This window comes from Oryctolagus cuniculus, chromosome 16 (assembly GCF_964237555.1).
Source record: "Oryctolagus cuniculus chromosome 16, mOryCun1.1, whole genome shotgun sequence".
Lineage (NCBI taxonomy): Eukaryota > Metazoa > Chordata > Mammalia > Lagomorpha > Leporidae > Oryctolagus > Oryctolagus cuniculus.
Genome location: NC_091447.1, coordinates 67,441,280 through 67,461,536, shown reverse-complemented (window position 1 = coordinate 67,461,536; position 20,257 = coordinate 67,441,280). Strand labels below are relative to the sequence as shown.

Genomic DNA, 20,257 nt, shown 5'->3' with positions numbered 1-20,257 from the left:
GGAAATTTCCTGAGTTCCTGTAGACCTGAACTGGTCTGCAATCATCAGTGAAGCATACAGCAGTGCTCAAAGGTAGAGGGTGCTTTAGTTGGTGCTGTGGTGTGCAAAGGGATTTTGGGATTATGCTATATGCAGGAAACCTTGAATGCTTGGGTGTTCATGTTAGGAGAGGGGTGACAAACTAATGAGGCACATACAGGTGTGGCGGGTGCATGGGCAATTTGATACTGTAATTGCAAGGCCTGGGACCCTCAGTGTCCACATCTAGAGGGTTGAGGGCAACACGCCTTGGACATAGCCCTTTTATGGGTAGGTACATAGTGTGTGGGGCTGGCATGCTATTTGGATCCTGGGATGCACTGCCTGTGTCATAAGGAACATTGGAAACAACCCATCAAAAGGTTGGCACATGTGTACCCAGCGGGAGCTCTTTGAAAGCCTTAAACAGCCTTGTTAGGAAGGTGACGGGAATCTGACGCCTGGACCAGATGTTCAGAACTTCTTATAGACTGTGTTCTGGGCATGTAACATGGGCAGAGCCAAAAGATGCCTTTAACCATATGTTGCTGATAAACATTTAGAACCAGATCCAGCTTGTTCACTCCCCAACTGGCCACAACAGCTGGAGCTGCGCCAATCTGAAGCCAGGAGCCAGGAGCTTCTTCCGGGTCTCCATGTGGGGCCCAAGGACTTGGGCCATCTTCCACTGCTTTCTCAGGTCATAGCAGAGAGCTGGATTGGAAGTGGAGCAGCCGGGTCTCAAACTGGCACCCATATGGGATGCTGGAGCTTCAGGCCAGGGTGTTAACCCACTGCGCCACAGTGCCGGCCCTAGTCACATTCTCAATTAGCATATTCTCACTAAATCATATATTTAAATTCAAGAAAAATGAATGTAAAGTAACAATGGGGGGGGGTGCCGTGGCTCACTTGGTTAATCCTCCGTTTGCTGCGCCCACATCCCATATGGGTGCCGAGTTCTAGTCCCAGCTGCTCCTATTCCAGTCCAGCTCTCTGCTGTGGCCCTAGAAGGCAGTGCAGGATGGCCCAAGTGCTTGGGCCCCTGTACCTGCATGGGAGACCAGGAGGAAGCACCTGGCTCCTGGCTTCGGATCCCGCAGTGACGGCCACAGTGGCCATTGGAGAGTGAACCAATGGAAGGAAGACCTTTCTCTCTCTCTCACTGTCTAACTCTGTCAAATAAATAAATAAAAATTTTTTAAAAAGTAACAATGGGAAGGAGATGGAAGTGAATGCAAGCTTACATGAATGGATACATGTATATAAGCCAGCACCTGCATGAAGCTTTTTGTTACAATTAAGGATCTGACACAGCTTACTTATGCAAGAAGGAGGTTTATTTATGCCTGTGGTTTTAGATTTCAGTTCAAGATCAGCCATGCCCATTGGTTTGGCCCTCTGGTGAGACTGGTGGATGCCAATGGCAGAGAACCTGCTGAGGGAGGATCATGAAGAAAAATCCTTGGCAAGCTAGGAAGTAGAGAGAGTGGCTAGGCCATGTGGCTTTTATAGCCAACCTCTGGCAAGAAACTGCCCTTCCAAGTGCATGCCACCAATGACCTAAGGGCCTCCCACTGTGCCCGCCTCCTAGACACTATAATTGAATAAGGTTTTTTTTTTTTTGATTATTTATTTTATTTGAAAGGCAGAGTTAGAGAGGCTGAGAGAGAGAGGTCTTCCATCCGCTGGCTCACTCCCCAGATGGCCACAACGGCCAGAGCTGGGCCAATCCGAAGTCAGGAGCCAGGAGCTACCTACGGGTCTTCCATGTGGTTGCAGGAGCCCAAGCACTTAGGCCATCTTTCCCAGGACAGAGCAGAGAGCTGGATTGGAAGTGGAGCAGCCAGGATTCGAACGGGCACCCATATGGGATGTCGGCACTGCAGGCGGCGGCCTCACCCACTACGCCACAGCGCCGGCCCCAATTGAATAAGTTTTTATGCCCTTACTGCCATCAACTTATGTCTGAGATTTAACCACCTGTATGAGTTAGGGAGACACTCCTGTGTTCAAAACTAGCAACACATGTGGAAAAAACAGAAAATATGCAAGACCACTACTGTCCCTGTTTTTTATTGAATCTCAGGGTCTGCAGTTGGTAAACCTGTTGCTATGGCCTGGGTGTTGTCCCCTCCAAAACTTTTGTTGAAATGTAATCTCCAAAGTCATAGGTTAATGCTGTTTGGAAGTGGGAGCTTTGGGAGGAGAGCAGCATTCAATGGGGGTCACAATGTTGGGGGCTACCATGCCTACATTATTTTTAAAATAATTTTTTTTTTACATTTTATTTATTTGAGAGAGTTACAGAGAAAGGGAGTGACAGAATTCATCCATCTGCTGGTTCACTCCTCAAATGGCTGCAACTGCCCCAAGTGGGCCAGGCCAAACTCAGGAACCAGGAGCCTCCCCTGGGGTCTCCCACGTGGGTGAAGAAGGCCAAGCACTTGGCCCATCTTCCACTCCTATCCCAGGCCACAAGCAGAGAGCTGGATTGGAAGAGGAGCAGTTGGGACTGGAACCGCGCCCACATGGAATGACAGGGCCGCAGTCTGAGGCTTAACCCACTATGCCACAGCGCCAGCCCCCTGTTGAGTAAATTCATAATGAAAATACACAATAATAATAAAAAAAGTAACACTGCAGACGCAAAGGAATCCAATTGTAGAGTTCACTATAGTGTTCAAATAAAAAGAAATAGGGGTAATAAACGCCCAAGAATTGATTGAATGGAAACTAAAGGCCAGTTCATGGATTGGCAGATTCATCAACATCACGCAGTCACCACAGAAACCCAAAGAACTGGGAAGGGCACATGTATCCAAAATCAATAAGAGGACCTAAAGCAGCATTGGATTGAGACGAGCCATAGATCGGGGTGGGAAGAGAAGTCGTTTCACGGATTGACAGATTACTCAACTCTGAACACCGTGTAGTGCTCCAGCGGGGGAAGCAGGCAGAAGCTCTTTAGAGGAGCCGGGTACAGCGCGAAACCCCATCCTCGGCCGCCCCTTCGCTCCAATAGGGCCCAACCCCACCTCCAGCCCCTCCCGCACAAGACGCCCGCCCACTGCTGCGGCGCTGCGGCGACCCCACCACGCCTCCGCGCCCACGCGGGACCATCGGCACGGCTCAGCCGCGCGCCGCTGCGGCCCCGCCCGGCCCGGGACTGCGAGGCGGAAGTGACGTCGCCGTCCGGCCGCGCTCCGCACACGCAGGCTGCGCGCGACCCGGGTCGTCGCCTTCCTGGTTGTGGGGTCGGTCCTGGGGGTGGTAGTGAGTCCTGACGGAAAAGGTCCTTAAAGGACAGCGTGGCCCGAGCCACCGAGGAGCCTCCCCGGAGGGGCCTGGCCCGCGGGCCCGCGCGTCCTGTCAGCCGCTGCCCGAGAGGCCGCTCGGCGCGGGGAGCCGGCTCGCGAGAGCCCTGAGGACGCGTCCGTGGGGCGCCTGCAGCCGCCGTGCTTCCCTCGGCACTGGCCTCCGGCGAACCTTCCCGCTTTTGTTTTTTTCCAGAAGGAAAAGAATTTCCGCTGTGCGAATCATGTTGACTCCGGCCCCAGCGTCCTCCTACCTCACGGACCTGGCCGTTGCGGGGTGTTCCGGTGAGCACTGGGAGAAAGTTGGCCCAAGAGGGCCTTTTCTTATGCAGACGAGTGTTCCTTGGCCGGTTCATTGTGTCTCACACGTACTTTCCATTGCAGAGTGAGACCCTGCAGTGCCGCGCGGTTGCATGTTTCTGCGTGGAAATAGAAACGTTGGTAGACCCTTTTCTTCCTAACAAAGGCAGGAATGAGCAGGTCTTCGCTAGGTGAACTTCTGGGCTTGCACAGCCCCCCGGAGTGTCACAGCCAGGGCCGCCCGGGAGGAAGGACGCAGGCTTTATGGTACTAGGACTAGAGTAATCGGCTTTACCATTGAAAGGATGGGAAAGTCTTAAGCGACTTCCTGGCCATTTGGACATCCGATACAGTGGGTGTGCACCTTGTAGTAAATGCACTTATTTTTAGTGTTTTGCTTATTTGCTCTTCCCAAAAAAGAGATATAAATATTGTGGTAAAATCTGAGTAGAGAAGACACATGACTTCTAATGACTTGGTATTGTATCTCTAAAAGATAAGGACACTGTCTCAATAAATCCACAATGTTATTCAGCTGAGAAAATAACACTAGTATCATTTAAAACCAATTCTGTATGAAATTTGTAAAGCAAATTCTCCATATTGTCCCAAAATAGGCTTTTGAGTGTTTCTGGATCTAAGATCCACTCAAGTTTCTGCAGTACATCTGTTACATCGTTAACTCTCTTTGAACTTACATTAGCCCATGTTTCTCCATTATATTGGCTTTTTAAACAAAAGATTTATTTATTTGAAAGGCAGAGTAACAGAAAAAATAGATCTATCCACGGGTTCACTGCCCAAATGCCTGCAATGCCCAGGCCAGCCCAGGCCAAAGCCAGGAGTCAAAAACTCCATCAGGGCCTCCCACATGGGTGGCAGGAACTCGAGTATCTGGCCATCATCCTGTACCTCACAGCTGCATGAGCAGGAAGTTGGACTGGAAGTCTGGAGTAGCAAGGATTCAAACCAGACACTCCAATGTGTGATGTCACCATCCCAAATGGTAACTTACCTACTGCACCAAATGCTCACCCTGAAACAACTTTTTTTTAAACTTGTTTAAAAATTACTCCACAGGAAAGTAGAAATTTTATTTTTAACTATAATGCACCTGTTTTCCAAAGGAATCAGTCTGTGGGGCTGGCTCTGTATTGCAGTGAGTTATACCACCAAAACCTAGCTGCTCGGCTTCTGATCTTCCTTGTAATCTACTTGGGAAGACAGCACGAGATGGCCCAAGGACTGGGGCCCTGCCATGCATGTAGGAAGCCAGGATGGTGTTTCTGGTTCCTGGCTTCAGCCTGGACTGGTGACCCTGACTGGTGCAACCATTTGGGGAATGAACCAGCAGATAGAAGATCTCTCTTGCTGTCACTATCCCTTTCAAATAAATAATACATAATTTTTTTAAAAAAGGGAATCAGTCTCTTGTGAGTTTCATCATGAAACTCATAAAATTGTATATATATATCAGAGCTAAAGTGATTTTATTTTGTATTTTGAATTTTTTATAGTACTCCCAATTTTTGTGTTACTTTATAAATTTTTTTTTAAGATTTTATTTATTTATTTGAAAGGCAGAGTTACTGAGAGAGGGAGAGACAGAGAGAAAGGTCTTCCATCCACTGGGTCACTCCCCAAATGGCAACAACAGCTGGAGCTGGGCCAATCTGAAGCCAGGAGCTTCTTCTGAGTCTCCCACATGGGTGCAGGGGCCCAAGGAATTGGGCCATCTTCTATTGCTTTCCCAGGCCATAGCAGAGAGCTGGATAGGAAGAGGAGCAGCCAGGACTCGAACTGGCACCCATATGGGATGCCAGCACTGCAGACGGAGGTTTAACCCACAAACAAAGATGTAGCATCAGCTCCCAGTATTCCCAATTTTTTAATTAAAATGTTATTTCTGTGTGCCTACTATTTGTGCTTAGTTATACTGTTGCATTTTTGTGTTAAATGGCAGCTGATTCAAAATGTACAATGACCATTCAGTTCCTATAAAAAGTTAGGCTGTCTCCAAGAAACAGGGAGAGAAGGACCATCAAATCGCACAGTGATAAAACAATGAAATTTACAATGTACCAGTGAAGGCAGGTTTAAGTGAATTGTAGCAAGTGTGTTCTATGGAGTTAGGAATGCATTAATAAGGGGGTAGGCATTGTGGCAGTGTTTCTTTTAGGTCAGCTACTTCTCAGTGACAGGTATGTGGTGAGACCAGGTAATTGCAGGGGTATATTCCCACTGTTGTACTTTTTTGCACTGAAGGGGTTCCATATTAGAAACATTGTTGTGTGAATGCTGTGACTGTGGAGAAAGCAATTGTGGGGAGCAATCCGGACTAGACTGAGTTACTGGAATTAAGACTTATTCTGTGCATCTGCTCTCCCACAATATGGCGCTGGGAGAGGAGAAAACAGCTTCTACGCAGCTGCCTCCAGTTCAACCAATAAACTGTAGGACCTACTCCTGATTGGAGGAGAGCAGCGTACTCGGCGTGTGGGCAGCCAAGTTGGGATTGGCAGAAGAGGACTATAAGGGAGGAGAGAGACGGCATGCACCAGGAACATCTATGGGGAACATCTAAGGGAACCCGTGCAGCCCCCGAGAGAACCGGCCGGCGGTGTGCCGCTCCCCTGCGGAAGTGGGGAATGTGGCCAGGGGGAACTGCCCTTCCACGGAGGTGGAAGGGATAGTAGCCAACCCGGGAAGAACCAGCAGCAAACCCGGGGAGGGCCGAGCAGACGAAAGAACAGCGCAGGGTCCTGTGTCGTTCCTCCACGAAGAGGGGGAGCGACATAATGGTGCCGTGACTCGGATAGGAAACTTAGGACGGATATGAAACTTAGGAGGGAAGAAACGGGAAGAAGCAGGAAAATACCAGAGAGGGAGACTAGCAAACAGCCTAGGGAAAAGCCGGACGAAAAGGGTGCCGGAAGAAGCTATTGAAAGCCTAGGCATAGACTCGGATACGGACTACGGGGGGAAGCTGGGAGAAATCTCTAAGGTCGAAAGCGAAAGTGAAAGCTAGAACAAACAGACTCGGACGCGGACTGTGGGGAGAGGCCAGGAGAAATGAGGGAGGAGTATCGTTGGAGGAAAGCTTGGGGAAACATACCGGGTAGAGAAAAATGTTAGGGAAATTGAAGCCGTGGGGGGCAGGCCGAGGCGGATACGAAAGCCACTTTGGGATTCTCAAGTTAGCCCGGGAATAGGGGGCGAAAAGTTGAAACCAGAAGCTGAGACGCAAGCCAGATTGGGATCCGTCTGATTAGCCCGGGGAGCAAAGGACGGGAAGCCAAACCGTGGGGCGGAGACGTACGCTGGGTTGAATTCGCCAGGCTAGCCCGGGGAACTTAGATTGAATCCTAGTGGCGGACACGTAAGCTACGCTGTGTTACTCGCGGAAGCCGCCGCGTGCAGAGAGAGCACGGGGCGTGAGTAGATAGGGAACGGGGCTGGCGTAGGCCGTGGTTCAGACGCGAAAGGGTTAAGCGTCGAGACCGCGGAGCGCGCGAAGCCGAGCCGCGCAAAGCCGAGCCGCGCAGATGAGGCGCGGGCTGAAGCTGCGCGGAGCCGTGAAGCTGCCGGTAGCGCGAGGCGCCGGGAAGCTGCAGGGATAAGAGAAACAGAAGTTTTAGAAGTAAAGTGAGAGAAATAGGAATGCTGGAAGATAGAAGTGGAATGGGAGAAATAGGAATGCCCGGAGATAGAGAAATAGAGAAATAGAAAGGCCTCCCCTCAACATGGCAACGAGAAAGTTTGGATTCGGTCTGCCTGATTAAGTGAGGCGATGAGCACGATGAGCACCTGCGGGCAGCTAGCAGCTTATGCGCCGCAGGTCACCGAAAACAGGCACGAATTAACATCAGTAAGGCTTCCCCACAATACAACAATATTAAGCTTGGATTCGGTCTGCCTGATTTAAGGCGGTAAGCGCCAGCAAGCAGCTCGACCAGAGTATGAGCTGCAGGTCACCGAAGATAGGCACAAACCAACACTAATAAGTCTCCCCCACAATACGGCAATGAGAAGGCTTGGATTCGGTTTGCCTGATAGGTTTTGTAAACACCTGCAGGCAGTTCTAGCAGAGCAGAGCATGCGCTGCAGGGCACCGAACACAGGCACGCATCAGCGCCTAAAAACCTCCTCACAATGGTGAAGAGAGGACCCGGATTCGGTTTTCCTGATTGATAGGACTTGTAAGAGCCTGTGGCAACTCTAGCAAGTAGAGCAGAGTGTGTGCCGCGGGACACCGAAGACAGGCGCGTATCAACGCCAAAAATAAAAAGAAAGGGGGATCTGTGGGGAGCAATCCGGACTAGACTGAGTTACTGGAATTAAGACTTATTCTGTGCATCTGCTCTCCCACAATATGGCGCTGGGAGAGGAGAAAACAGCTTCTACGCAGCTGCCTCCAGTTCAACCAATAAACTGTAGGACCTACTCCTGATTGGAGGAGAGCAGCGTACTCGGCGTGTGGGCAGCCGAGTTGGGATTGGCAGAAGAGGACTATAAGGGAGGAGAGAGACGGCATGCACCAGGAACATCTATGGGGAACATCTAAGGGAACCCGTGCAGCCCCCGAGAGAACCGGCCGGCGGTGTGCCGCTCCCCTGCGGAAGTGGGGAATGTGGCCAGGGGGAACTGCCCTTCCACGGAGGTGGAAGGGATAGTAGCCAACCCGGGAAGAACCAGCAGCAAACCCGGGGAGGGCCGAGCAGATGAAAGAACAGCGCAGGGTCCTGTGTCGTTCCTCCACGAAGAGGGGGAGCGACAGCAATGTATGAGAACAAGGATGGTGGTGCCAAAAGAACCAAAATAGGAGAATGGCCTTGTGCTAGTCACTCGATTTCTGCCTCCTCTGGGTTCTGATCATTTCCCACTGAACTCAGGGAATTCATATCAAAGACTCTATCAGCTCCGAGTCTAGGCACATAAATAATAATCACCATTTTTAAGGATGCTGATTGTAAGAAATTGGGCAGATCTGCCTGGTGCTAAATCTACATCAATAAAGTAAGAAATGACTGGCTTCCTCCTGAGCTGTCCTTGAAACAGAGGTTCCACAAACCCTGAGCCAGTGACCCCTACCCAACTGCCCAAGTTTCCTGATGAGTCACAGTTACTCAGTACATGTGGCACTGCTGTAGAGGCCTTCCTAATGCAGTGTGAAAATAAACCTGGGCTACAGAGAAGGAGAGGCAGGAGAGAGAGCGAGCAAGAGAGCACACACACTTCCATTTGCTGGTTCACTCTCCAAATGGCCTGTCATAAGTCTGCCTTTCAAATAAATCTTTTTTAAAAAAATTCCACATCTTCAGATTAGCTTCTATTTACCCAATTACCAGAAACACCATAGAATATATTTTGAAAACTCATTGTTTACTCCATTTTATTTTACTTATTTTTGTGTGTCTGAACACACCAGAAGTTAATTTAGCTTGTTTCTTGGTAGTATTTAAAAACTGTAAAGACTGGCCGGCACCGCAGCTGACTAGGCTGATCCTCCGCCTGCATCGCCGGCACCCCGAGTTCTAGTCCTGATGGGGCGCCGGATTCTGTCCCGGTTGCTCCTCTTTCAGTCCAGCTCTCTGCTGTGGTCCGGGAAGGCAGTGGAGGATGGCCCAAGTGCTTGGGCCCTGCACCCACATGGGAGACTAGGAGGAAGCACCTTGCTCCTGGCTTGGGATCGGCGCAGCACACCAGCTATAGCAGCCATTTGGGGGTGAACCAACGGAAGGAAGACCTTTCTGTCTCTCTCTCTCTCACTGTCTAACTCTGCCTGTCAAAAAAAAAAAAAAAAACAACAACCTGTAAAGATTTTTCTGAAGTTGTATAAATAACTTATGGTGAGAAGTACTGTGCTCAAAGTTTACATTTAGTGTTTTAATACTTTCTTACTTTGAAAATCCTGTAATTCCATTGAATGATCAAATCTACCAAAGAGCATTTTTTAAGAAAAGGGAAAATTTTCTGAAATAATGGACCAGGTCAATACTAGGAAAAGATGGTTCTCTGAGAAGATCCATAATCAGACAGTATCTCTGCCATTGTTGGCGGGGCTGGGGGTTGGGGGAGGGCAGAGCTGTTTGAGTTGTGTTTTCAACTAGGACTTTGTTGAGGTTGTCCAGTACTTGCAATGTATTCAGTGTTTCTTGGAAAAATATTTTCAGGTTTTGTAATATTTTTGGGTCATTGGTAGAATAACAATGGTTATTTCCCTTTTCTGCTATAATCTTATTTCAAAACTGATTCAGAATATTTGTGCTTTCAGGGTGTATATGTACAGTCCCTGTTTTCTGTCTTTATTTTGCATAGTACTTAGGAATGATATTTGAAGATTGTGACTTCTTGCAAAGGAAAGTTGGGTCTTTAAGCCTCTGATATTTTCTGTATAATTCGCTGCCCTCTGCTCAGTAGCTGGCAGAAGGACAGAACTTCTTAATTATTTGTTAATAAAGGAAAAAGCCAGAACTAAGAAGTCCAAAGTCAGCACAAAACTACTGGTTGCCTAAGCTTTACCAAATGCAGTACAAGATTATCAGTAGAAATTTGATTACTCATAATGTTCAGGAGTACTCTAGACGAGTGCTGACCAGTAGAAATATAATGTATAGGCTAAATCTAAAAACTTTTACAATCCAAAGCAAGCTGAGAAGAAATAAGATTACTATGTTTTACTATTCTCTCAGTATCACCTTCAGCATCATAGATGGCAGCCACTGAATTGGCCCATGGCCAGTCCCATTGATGCTCATCTTTACAGAATCTTCTTTTGGTGCTACCTGCGCTATATAGACTCCAGTGATCTGAACCTGAGTACTCACCCTCCCTACTAATCCATTTTGGGGGTACAGAAGTAGGTTAGAGAACACTGTTCTAAGTCAGCCCCTGCTGAGTGTGCTTTGAGAAAAGTCGGTGTATAATTTCTTCCATGAGATTTATCACCATGAACAAATGGTCAACATTTCTTTGGGAGTTTCTTTATCTGTAAAATGAAACTTTAGTTTTGATAGGAAGCATGGCTCACCATCCTGTTTTTGGCTTTAGGTGACCCAGGAGTATTCTGGCATTGTATAGCAGTAGTATATGAATTTTCATGAGTATGCAGGCTTATATGGAAATTTCATACTAGGATGGATTGATGTCTAGGCAGGCAAGTGTGGACTTATGAGCAGCTCCAGGTTCTCATGCTTTCTCTCTTTTTCCAGGAGCCCTTCTTTCTAAGGACCAAATATGCCTTCCTGAAGAAAATATAAAGTCAGAAGGGGTGTTGGCTGACTGTCTGACAACTTGTTACCAGGTACACAGAAACTGTATCTTTCAACAGAATGACATACTTGTGTCCACTAGGTAGACAATCTCCAGTTTGGTTTAACTTGCTCATTCTCTAGTGAACATGAATGGCGATGTTACTGCTGGTACTTGTTGCTTAGGCTGATTTGTGTGTGATCATTTAGGACTTGGTGACCTTTGATGATGTGGTTTTGGACTTCACCCAAGATGAGTGGATTCTATTGGATCAAACTCAGAGAAACCTCTATAGAGATGTCATGCTGGAGAACTACAAGAACTTGGCCTCAGTAGGTAAGACTGCCATTATTCCTTGTGGCCTGTTAGGGAAGGATTGTATGTTAGATGCTTACTGTGTTGCAGGATCAGTGATCTCACTCTCAATTCAGTGCGAAGTAGAAGAGGTATAGTTCCTCCCTTACTCAACTGTTATCCATGGAGATGTGTTCCAGACCCTCCCAGTGGATGCCCTAAAGATGGGTATACCCATGCTGAGTCCTGTGTATTGTTTCACTAATGCTCTGAGGTGCAACAGAAAAACTAGCATGAATTTCTTTCTTTTCTTTCATAATTTCATGAAGTTCTGTTCATATTGTAGATATCTGTGACTTCAACATACAATTTGTTTTCTTTATTAAGTCAAGAATTTTCATGGAAAGGAAGGATTTATATCTTTTCTTTGGCTTATGTGAATTTCTAGCCTCACTACTCTTGTGCTTTGGGGCCATTATTCAGTAAAATAAATGGGACTTGAACCCTGGCACCACAACACTGTGAGTCTGTCTGATAGATGAGACAGCTGCTGAATGACTAAGGAACAAGTAGTTGTATAAGTTACATCAATAAGTTTGTGAGAAATGGAATTAAAAGTATGAGTTTATTTTGGTGCAGAAAATTTTTTTAGATCATGCATAGTCTTTTCCATTGTACACATTTTTCATGCATTATGAAAATAACTTTTTTGTTCCAAATGAAACTCATATTTTAAAAAGTTTTTTATTTATTTGAAAGTCAAAGAGACACACACAGACAGGAAGAGATCTTCTGTTCAGTGGGTCACTCTCCAAATACCTACAACAGCTGGGGCTGGGCCAGACTGAAACTAGGAGCTAAGAACTTAACCTGGCTCTTACACATGGGTGGCAGGGACCAACTGCTTGAGGTATCACCTGCTACCTCCACAGGCACACATTAGTAGGAAGCTGAAGTCAGTAGATCCAGGACTTGAACCCAGGCACTCCAATATGGGGTGTAGACGTCCCAAGCAGCATTTTAATTGCTATACCAAATACCTACCACAAACTCATGCTTTAATTCCATTTTTCCACCAACTTTTTGAAGTATCTTTGTACAGTGAGAATATGCTGGACAAAGGGTTGGTTCATGGGACAGAGCAGGATGTGCAAGCTTTCATCATGCTCCTCAAATGGTGTGGACTTTGAAACTTACAAATTGATGGTTTGGAACTTTGTATTTAACACATCTGGCTGGATTTGATGGCAGTTAACTGAAACCAAGGCAAGTAAAACCATGGATAAGGGGAAACTAAGTTTTAATCTGATGTTCTGGATTTCAAAATGTGGCCCAAGATCACCTCATCACCACCACCTTGTTAGCAATGAAAATATCAGTCTCCTCCTTTGTCAGTGTACTGAGTCAGAAGCACATGTTGGATCTGTGTCATGTATATTTTAACATGTCGTCCAGATGACTCTCATGCACTTTAATGTGTGGGGATCACTAAACTGCCTTAAGAAACAGTTAATGTCTTTGCTTCACTTACTTTATTTTCTGTTTGATTTACAGTGTTCATGCTAATATGTTGTTAATGTGTACATAAGCATTAATTTGTGGTTCTGCTGTCAGAGATAAACTTTTTGAAGCCCAGATAGTTGATTATTTGCATGCTTAGCCCTTTCAAAGTAATTTCTCTGCTTTCAGTAGGAACATAGTCCCTAATTTATACTATGTTTTAAGATTTCTTGTGTATGTGTCTGCCACTAATGTATCTTCCCTTGTACAGGATGCCAGCTCATCAAACCTGACTTGATCTCTTGGTTGGAACAAGAAGAGGTTTTGAAGACAGTAGATAGAGGAATTCTCCAAGGTGAGTATTGATGAGGAACAAGGAAATGTTCAGAGTGTTTGGAAATATAATGAAGAAGCCTTCTAAGATATACTTTCTCTCAAAAAAAAAAAAAAAAAAAGGTACAGCCACTTATCAGAAGGAAGATACCTTCAAATTCTCATATTTATGAGATCTTATGATCTCACAAAATGACCTAATCTTTTTTAAGCTTATTGTTTTGTTTTATGCTCTTTGTCTACATCTTTGCCACTTTTCACTCCTGATCATATTCTTCTGTTCACCTTCAGTTTTAATTTTCAAAGAATCAGTGTGTAATAAACCTAAAATTTTGATCTACATCCTTACCATTGCCAATTTGTGACCTAGCTAAAATGCTCAATCTTTGCTCCTATTTTTAAAACTAGGTTTAATTTGAAAACAAATAAAGAAGCCATATCATTTTTAACTTCAGAAATCTATCATTTCTTTCTCCAAACCTTTTTTGTTTTTCTGTTTATATTCAGAATGGGAAATGGAAATTATCACCCAAGAGTCAAGACTTCATCAGGACTTCTTGGGGAAACAAACCTCCAGTGAGTTAGAAATGGTAAGATAAATGAATATCTGATGTTTTCCACACTTAGAGAAGAAGGCAAATTCCATTATAGAAAATGAGCCCAAATGAGGGACTCATGACAGAAGTAGCATTCACCCAGCAGGGAGCAATAAAGATTCTCTGAATATAATGAAATTTTTGATGCCTCAGACCTATTGTGAAACCTGTTTACACAACTACACATTTTTTTATAACTAGACTTAGAGGTTTTAAAATACTTTATGAAGTCTAAACAATCTTTTCAAGATTAGAGCAGATGGCACAGGAATCTGGCAGTTTTATCCCATCATTCAGTTAGAAAGAAAACAATATGGCAGAAACTGTATGAATACAGTGAAAATGTTAAAAATTATGATTGTCATCTAAATAATGTACTTTAATCATCATTCCACTATCAGAAGTAGCAAATGTATTGATCAATTATAAAATTACTAAGATAGCATTGGGAATTCCCTTATAGAAAATCAAAGAAGCCGGCACCGTGGCTCAATAGGCTAATCCTCCACCTAGCGGCACCGGCACACCGGGTTCTAGTCCCGGTCGGGGCGCCGGATTCTTTCCTGGTTGCCCCTCTTCCAGGCCAGCTCTCTGCTGTGGCCAGGGAGTGCAGTGGAGGATGGCCCAAGTGCTTGGGCCCTGCACCCCATGGGAGACCAGGATAAGTACCTGGCTCCTGCCTTCGGATCAGTGCGCCAGCCGCAGCACGCTGGCTGCGGCGGCCATTGGAGGGTGAACCAATGGCAAAGGAAGACCTTTCTCTCTGTCTCTCTCTCTTACTATCCACTCTGCCTGTCAAAAAAAAAAAAAAAGAAAGAAAGAAAGAAAGAAAGAAAATCAAAGAAGATTTTGGAGAGAAGTACTGTTTGCTCCAATGAAAGTAATGTCTTTAGAGATAACTCTGAATATAATGAGTTTAGTATATCCTAATTCTACAAGTACACATTATACAAGGGCACTTCAGAAGGTTTATGGGAAAGTCACATTATCTTTTAATTGCATTTTTACATGAAACTTTTGAGACCCCTTCGGATGTAACTGGGTACTGAAATTCTTAAAACAATTCTATGAAATTGAATCATTCCAAGATTAGAGCAGATGGCATAGCATACTTGGAGTAGCATTCCTTCATTCAGCTTGAAGGGATCAACAGCTGGAACTGTATGCACATAATGAAAATAGCAAATGTCCTAATAATGACGTTCCTCATCAGATGGGTGGTGTCTATTAGTTTAAACATCTTTTAACCATCATTCATCCCTTAACAGGCAAGAAGCCACTGCAGAAGGCAACTCTACAGCCATAGGCAACGAGGAGATATCTTCAGTGAACACTCATATTTTAAAACATATATGAGAACTCAAAATACAAAAACAACCTGTGACTGTAGTGAGTATAGAAAACACTTCCCAACTCTGCAGAAGAAAGCTTGTAGTGCACAGAAACTTTCTGTGTTGAATCAGTGTGAAAGAGCTCTCAGCCTGAGTCTAAATGTTGTTTATCAGAGAACACGCATGCTAGACCCATCTTTTGAAGGCAATAACTATGGGAAAGTCTTCCTTAATCAGTCATACTTTCAGGGACACATGAAAAATCAGAATGGAGAAAAAGTCTATGAATGCAATCAGTGTGTGGGAGCTTCCACTCACTCCACAAGCAATGCTGTGCCAGTTCAAATGCCTCCCGTTAAAAAATCCTATGAATGTAAGACTTGTGGGAAACTCTTTAGAAATTCTTCATGCCTTAATAATCACATTCGAACCCACACTGGAGAGAAACCCTATGAATGTAAAGAATGTGGAAAAGCCTTCACTACATCTTCAAGTTTAACTGAACATTTCAGAATTCATACTGGAGAGAAACCCTATAAATGTAAAGAATGTGGAAAAGCCTTCACTAAACGCTCAGGCCTCACTACACATGTACTAACACACACTGGAGAGAAGCCCTATGAATGTCGGGAATGTGGGAAAGCCTTCACTTCATCCTCATGCCTTACTCTGCATGTAAGGACTCACACTGGAGAGAGACCCTATATATGTAAGGAGTGTGGGAAAGCCTTCCATGCTTCCTCATACCTACGTAAACATGTAAGAATTCACACAGGAGAGAAACCCTATGAATGTAAGGAGTGTGGGAAAGCCTACAAAAGGTGTTATCTGCTAACTGAACATTTGAAAACACACACAACAGAGAAGCCCTTTCAGTGTAAGCTGTGTGGAAAATTCTTTAGAAGTTCTGCATGCCGTAATAAACACATTCGAATTCACACTGGAATAAAACCCTATAAATGTCAGTACTGTGCGAAAGCCTTCACTGTTTCTTCAAGCCTAACTGAGCATATAAGAACTCACACGGGAGAGAGGCCCTATGAGTGTAAAGAATGTGGGAAATCATTCACTACATCCTCGAGCCTTATTGTACATAAAAGAACTCACACTGGAGAAAAACCCTATGAATGTAAGGAATGTGGGAAATCATATAAAAGATGTTATCTGCTAACTGAACATTTGAAAACTCACACAGGGGAGAAGCCATTTCAGTGTAAAGTATGTGGAAAATACTTTCGAAGTTCTTTATGCCTTAGTAAGCACATTCGTGTTCACACTGGAGTAAAACCCTACAAATGTAAAGACTGTGGGAAAGCTTTCACTGTTTCTTCAAGCTTGTCTCAGCATGTAAGAACTCACACTGGAGAGAAGCCCTATGAATGTAAGGAATGTGGGAAATCCTTCACTACATCCTCAAACCTTTATCATCATGAAAGAATTCACACAAGGGAGAAACCCTATAAATGTCAGGAATGTGGGAAAGCCTACAATAGATTTTATCTACTAACTGAACATTTAATAACTCATGCAGAAGAGAAAGCTTTTGAATGGAAGGAATGCTAAAAATCTTTTAGGAATTCCTTCTGCCTTAATGAAACTTGAAATTGTTCTGGTAAGAAACCTTAGTGTAAAGAATTGAGATCTCACTTGTGCCAGTTCAAAGATGAAAGAAGGCACTCTCTCAGGATTTCCCATGGATTTAAGGAAATGTTGGAGAACCACTGGAATCTGATCTCAGATTCTAGAACTCACCTGAGAGCTATACAGTGTAAGAAACACAAAATCATTCTGTTTTGGGGGACTTATTACGTATCTTAGGTCTTGCAATGGTGAGAAATACTGCTGATGTAACATAGGTGGAAAAGTTGTAGTTCTGTTAAAAACTTTGATGTTTACTTGTAGTCACAGTGGAGAAAAATTTTATAAAGGCAATAAAGGTTAGAAAGTCATTAATCTTCATCCTTCAGTAAATATGATTCACACAAGAGCAACTGAATGTTTGGAATATAAGGATGTGTCCTAAAATCTTTTTATGTTGATAGAAATATCGCTTTCTAGGTGGTTTTGTGGGTTTATTTTGAATATCTGTGATGTGTCTCCTTTAGAGCAACACCACTCCAGTCAGTTGTTCCAACTTCAGTTTGCAATCCTGCCAAAATTGAGCTGTCAGGACTCAAACTTACTCCTACTGGAGATTTGTGGTTGCTTTGTCATTTTCTTAAATGTTTCCCACCTATGATGGCTCACACATTGTTATTCTCAGTGTTGTTAAAAACCCTTAAACCTCTGTGAAAGTAATTGTGCAGGAGAGGGTGAGCCAAGAAAGGATAGGTTAATAGCTGGTAGCATGAAACTGATTTCATGACCATAAGCTGAACCATGATCCCAGAACCTGGCAAGAATGGGAATTACTGTAACATCACACAGTGAAGGAAGGGAGTACAGGAAGGTATCTGGCCTCTTGATCCACCATCCAGCTTGGTGGAGCAGTCATCATATGCCTGAATCAAGCAACAGCTGGGACTGGCAATAAGACTTAGGTTTGTCTTTCCATGAAGTATATGAACATGGCTGGTCATCATGGTCCCTTGTGCTGGAATCCATCATTGGAAGTTTCTGAATGTTATCCTTGGACATATACACAGTGAACAGCAGGACCAGGTTTTAATCTAAGTGAGAACAAATGTATATCCTTCTGACACTTAAGCAGTCTTAGAGTGTGTCATCCATGATCATTGAGGCTGCTGCCGCCTGATGAGTATTGGGCATCAGTGCATCCCAAGACCTTGGCACTGAAGATGACTTTACCAAGTCACCAGCACCTCTGCTATAGCAAGGCCCACGGATTGGTGCTCCTTAGGCACAGATTTTACAAAACATTTTTGTGCCTGTTCCTTTGATATTTGGGGTTCTATTATGTGTCTAGTCTTGCTGTCACCTTAGCCCATGATCTGGGAATGCTATCAGCAAAACAGCTTTATACCCAATGCCTATAGGAAAAACTAATGGGATATTATTATCTGTAATTACTATGAAATTGATTTATTTTAAATTTGGTACCCCTAGGAGGCAACTGTTGCATCTCAATCAACCTATTAATGCTGAAAGGCCCACTGTCTTCCCAAGGCCTTCTGCTAATCCGTTATGACTTTCCAGGTTGATTTTTTTTTTTTTTTTTTTTTGACAGAGTGGACAGTGAGAGAGAGAGAGAGAAAGGTCTTCCTTTGCTGTTGGTTCACCCTCCAATGGCCGCTGTGGCCGGTGCATTGCGCTGATCCAAAGGCAGGAGCCAGGTGCTTCTCCTGGTCTCCCATGGGGTGCAGGGCCCAAGCACTTGGGCCATCCTCCACTGCACTCATGGGCCACAGCAGAGAGCTGGCCTGGAAGAGGGGCAACCGGAACAGAATCTGGCGCCCTGACCAGGACTAAAACCCGGTGTGCCGGCGCCGCAGGCGGAGGATTAGCCTATTGAGCCGCAGCGCCGGCCCCAGGTTGATCTTACTCCATCCATCCCTTTGGTTTCAGTGAAAACCAGTACACTACATGTGTTTTGTTTTATTTTAAGATTGATTCATTTGAAAAGTTACACAGAGAAGGAGAGGTGGGGGTGGGGGTGCGTGTCTCATCTGCTGCCTCACTCCCCAATTGGCCGCAACGGCCGGAGCTGTGCCAATCCGAAGCCAGGAGCCAAGAGGTTCTTCCAGGTCTGCCACATGGGTGCAGGGGCCTAAGGACTTGGACCATCTTCTACTGCTTTCCCAGACTACAGCAGAGAGCTGGATAGGCAGTGGAGCAGCCGGGACACGAACCAGCACCCATGTGGGATTGCTGGCACTGCAGCTGGCAGCTTCACCCACTACACCACAGTGCTGGCCCTTAAAGCATTATTGTTGCCCTTTATTGCCCTTCAGATGTTTTCCAGAGCAATGTCGTACATATATATCAGAAAACTTACATTGCTTATAGTTCTAACAATATTTTTTATTTTTTATGGTTTTTGGTTTTTTTTTTTTTTTTTTTGGACAGGTAGAGTTATAGACAGTGAGAGACAGTTGTGTGCTATTTAGGGCAGTGTGTGCCCTGCTGTTTGAAAAGCTCAACTCTCATCATCTCAGAGTTCCTTAGTGTGATGTCAAGCCATCAGAGGACCAATGAGTCACACCTTCTGTTTTCTCAATATTAGAATATGTTGCCATCCTGTGATTCTTGCTGGCTAAGGAGAGACTGTTTCTCTTAAGCCTATGAGTATTTCAGATGCTAGCCAAGCAATCCAAAGTACACATCCCCAGTCACTTTCATAATCTAACATACTATGCCAATATCTCTTATGCCCTAAACCAGCCCAGGGCAAGGCACTAAACAAACCGGGAAATCCACTGTGTTCTTGAACCCATCAGAATTATTCAAACTTGTGGGTTCTAAACATTTTCTGACCTGTCTTGCTTTTCAGGTGGAAATTCCAATACATGCAGTGGCCTATGCTTACCTCTTGCTCATACTTTTGCCTCCTAACCACTTCTGTTGCTACCTATGCAGGCCATAGTGTGCTGTGCTGTGTTCTATCCTTTTCCAACTTTTTGTTACGTGGTTGAAACCTCTGTGTAGTCAGCCACCTTTATGAAATCACATATAGGCTAGAATCAGCCATTGCTTTGCTTCACAGATTTTTATTGCCTATGTACACGTCCCACAACAAGGTATTGCCTTCTTTTGTTAAGTTGTGAACTGCCTATGAAAGCTGCCATTTTGACTTGACGCCTGCAATTTGATTCTTACCCTTTCCCTCTGTACATGGTGCATGTTATTAGGTAGTAATAATGTCTAAACTGGTTGTGAAATGATGGCTCACTCAGGTTCCAATTGCCATTTCCCTGATGATACAATAGGTTTTCACTTATTTTGGCTTCTTGTCTTCCTTTTTTTTTTTAGAAAACTCCTATTCACATCGTTTCCTAATTTTTCTAATACTAGGTGTTTTAAAAATATTTTAAGGCTCTTGCAAGGTATTGTGGTATGCGTCATCTTTGAAAAGATTATTTATTTGAAAAGCAGAATGAGAGGTTTTATATCTGCTGCTGGTTCACTCCCCAAATGGCCACAACAGCCAAGGCTGGGCCAGGCCAAAGTCATGAGCCTCAAACTCCATCCGGGTCTCCCCTATGAGCAGTAGGGGCTCAAATACTTGAGCCATGATCCACTGCTTTACCAGGCGCATTTGCAGGGAGCTGGATCCTAAGAGGAGCAGTTGAGACTCGAACTTGTGCCCCAATATGGGATGCTGGCATCACAAGCTGCAGCTTAACCCACTGTGCCACAA

At 44.8% G+C, this 20,257-nt stretch overlaps 2 protein-coding genes across 2 annotated transcripts in view; one reads left to right on the top strand and one right to left on the bottom strand.

Annotated features, from left to right (window-relative positions):
• LOC108175883 (zinc finger protein 426-like) overlaps nucleotides 1-20,257 on the bottom strand; it is a 62,972-nt gene that overhangs the window by 32,460 nt on the left and 10,255 nt on the right. The gene's annotated exons all lie outside the window — the stretch shown is intronic.
• LOC100348192 (zinc finger protein 426) lies at nucleotides 3,209-16,889 on the top strand. The gene is given in 7 exon segments (XM_070059180.1): nucleotides 3,209-3,620; nucleotides 10,847-10,938; nucleotides 11,096-11,222; nucleotides 12,952-13,035; nucleotides 13,521-13,603; nucleotides 14,878-16,389; nucleotides 16,391-16,889. Coding segments are annotated over 7 exon segments (2,016 nt in total). The 5' UTR covers nucleotides 3,209-3,559; the 3' UTR covers nucleotides 16,448-16,889.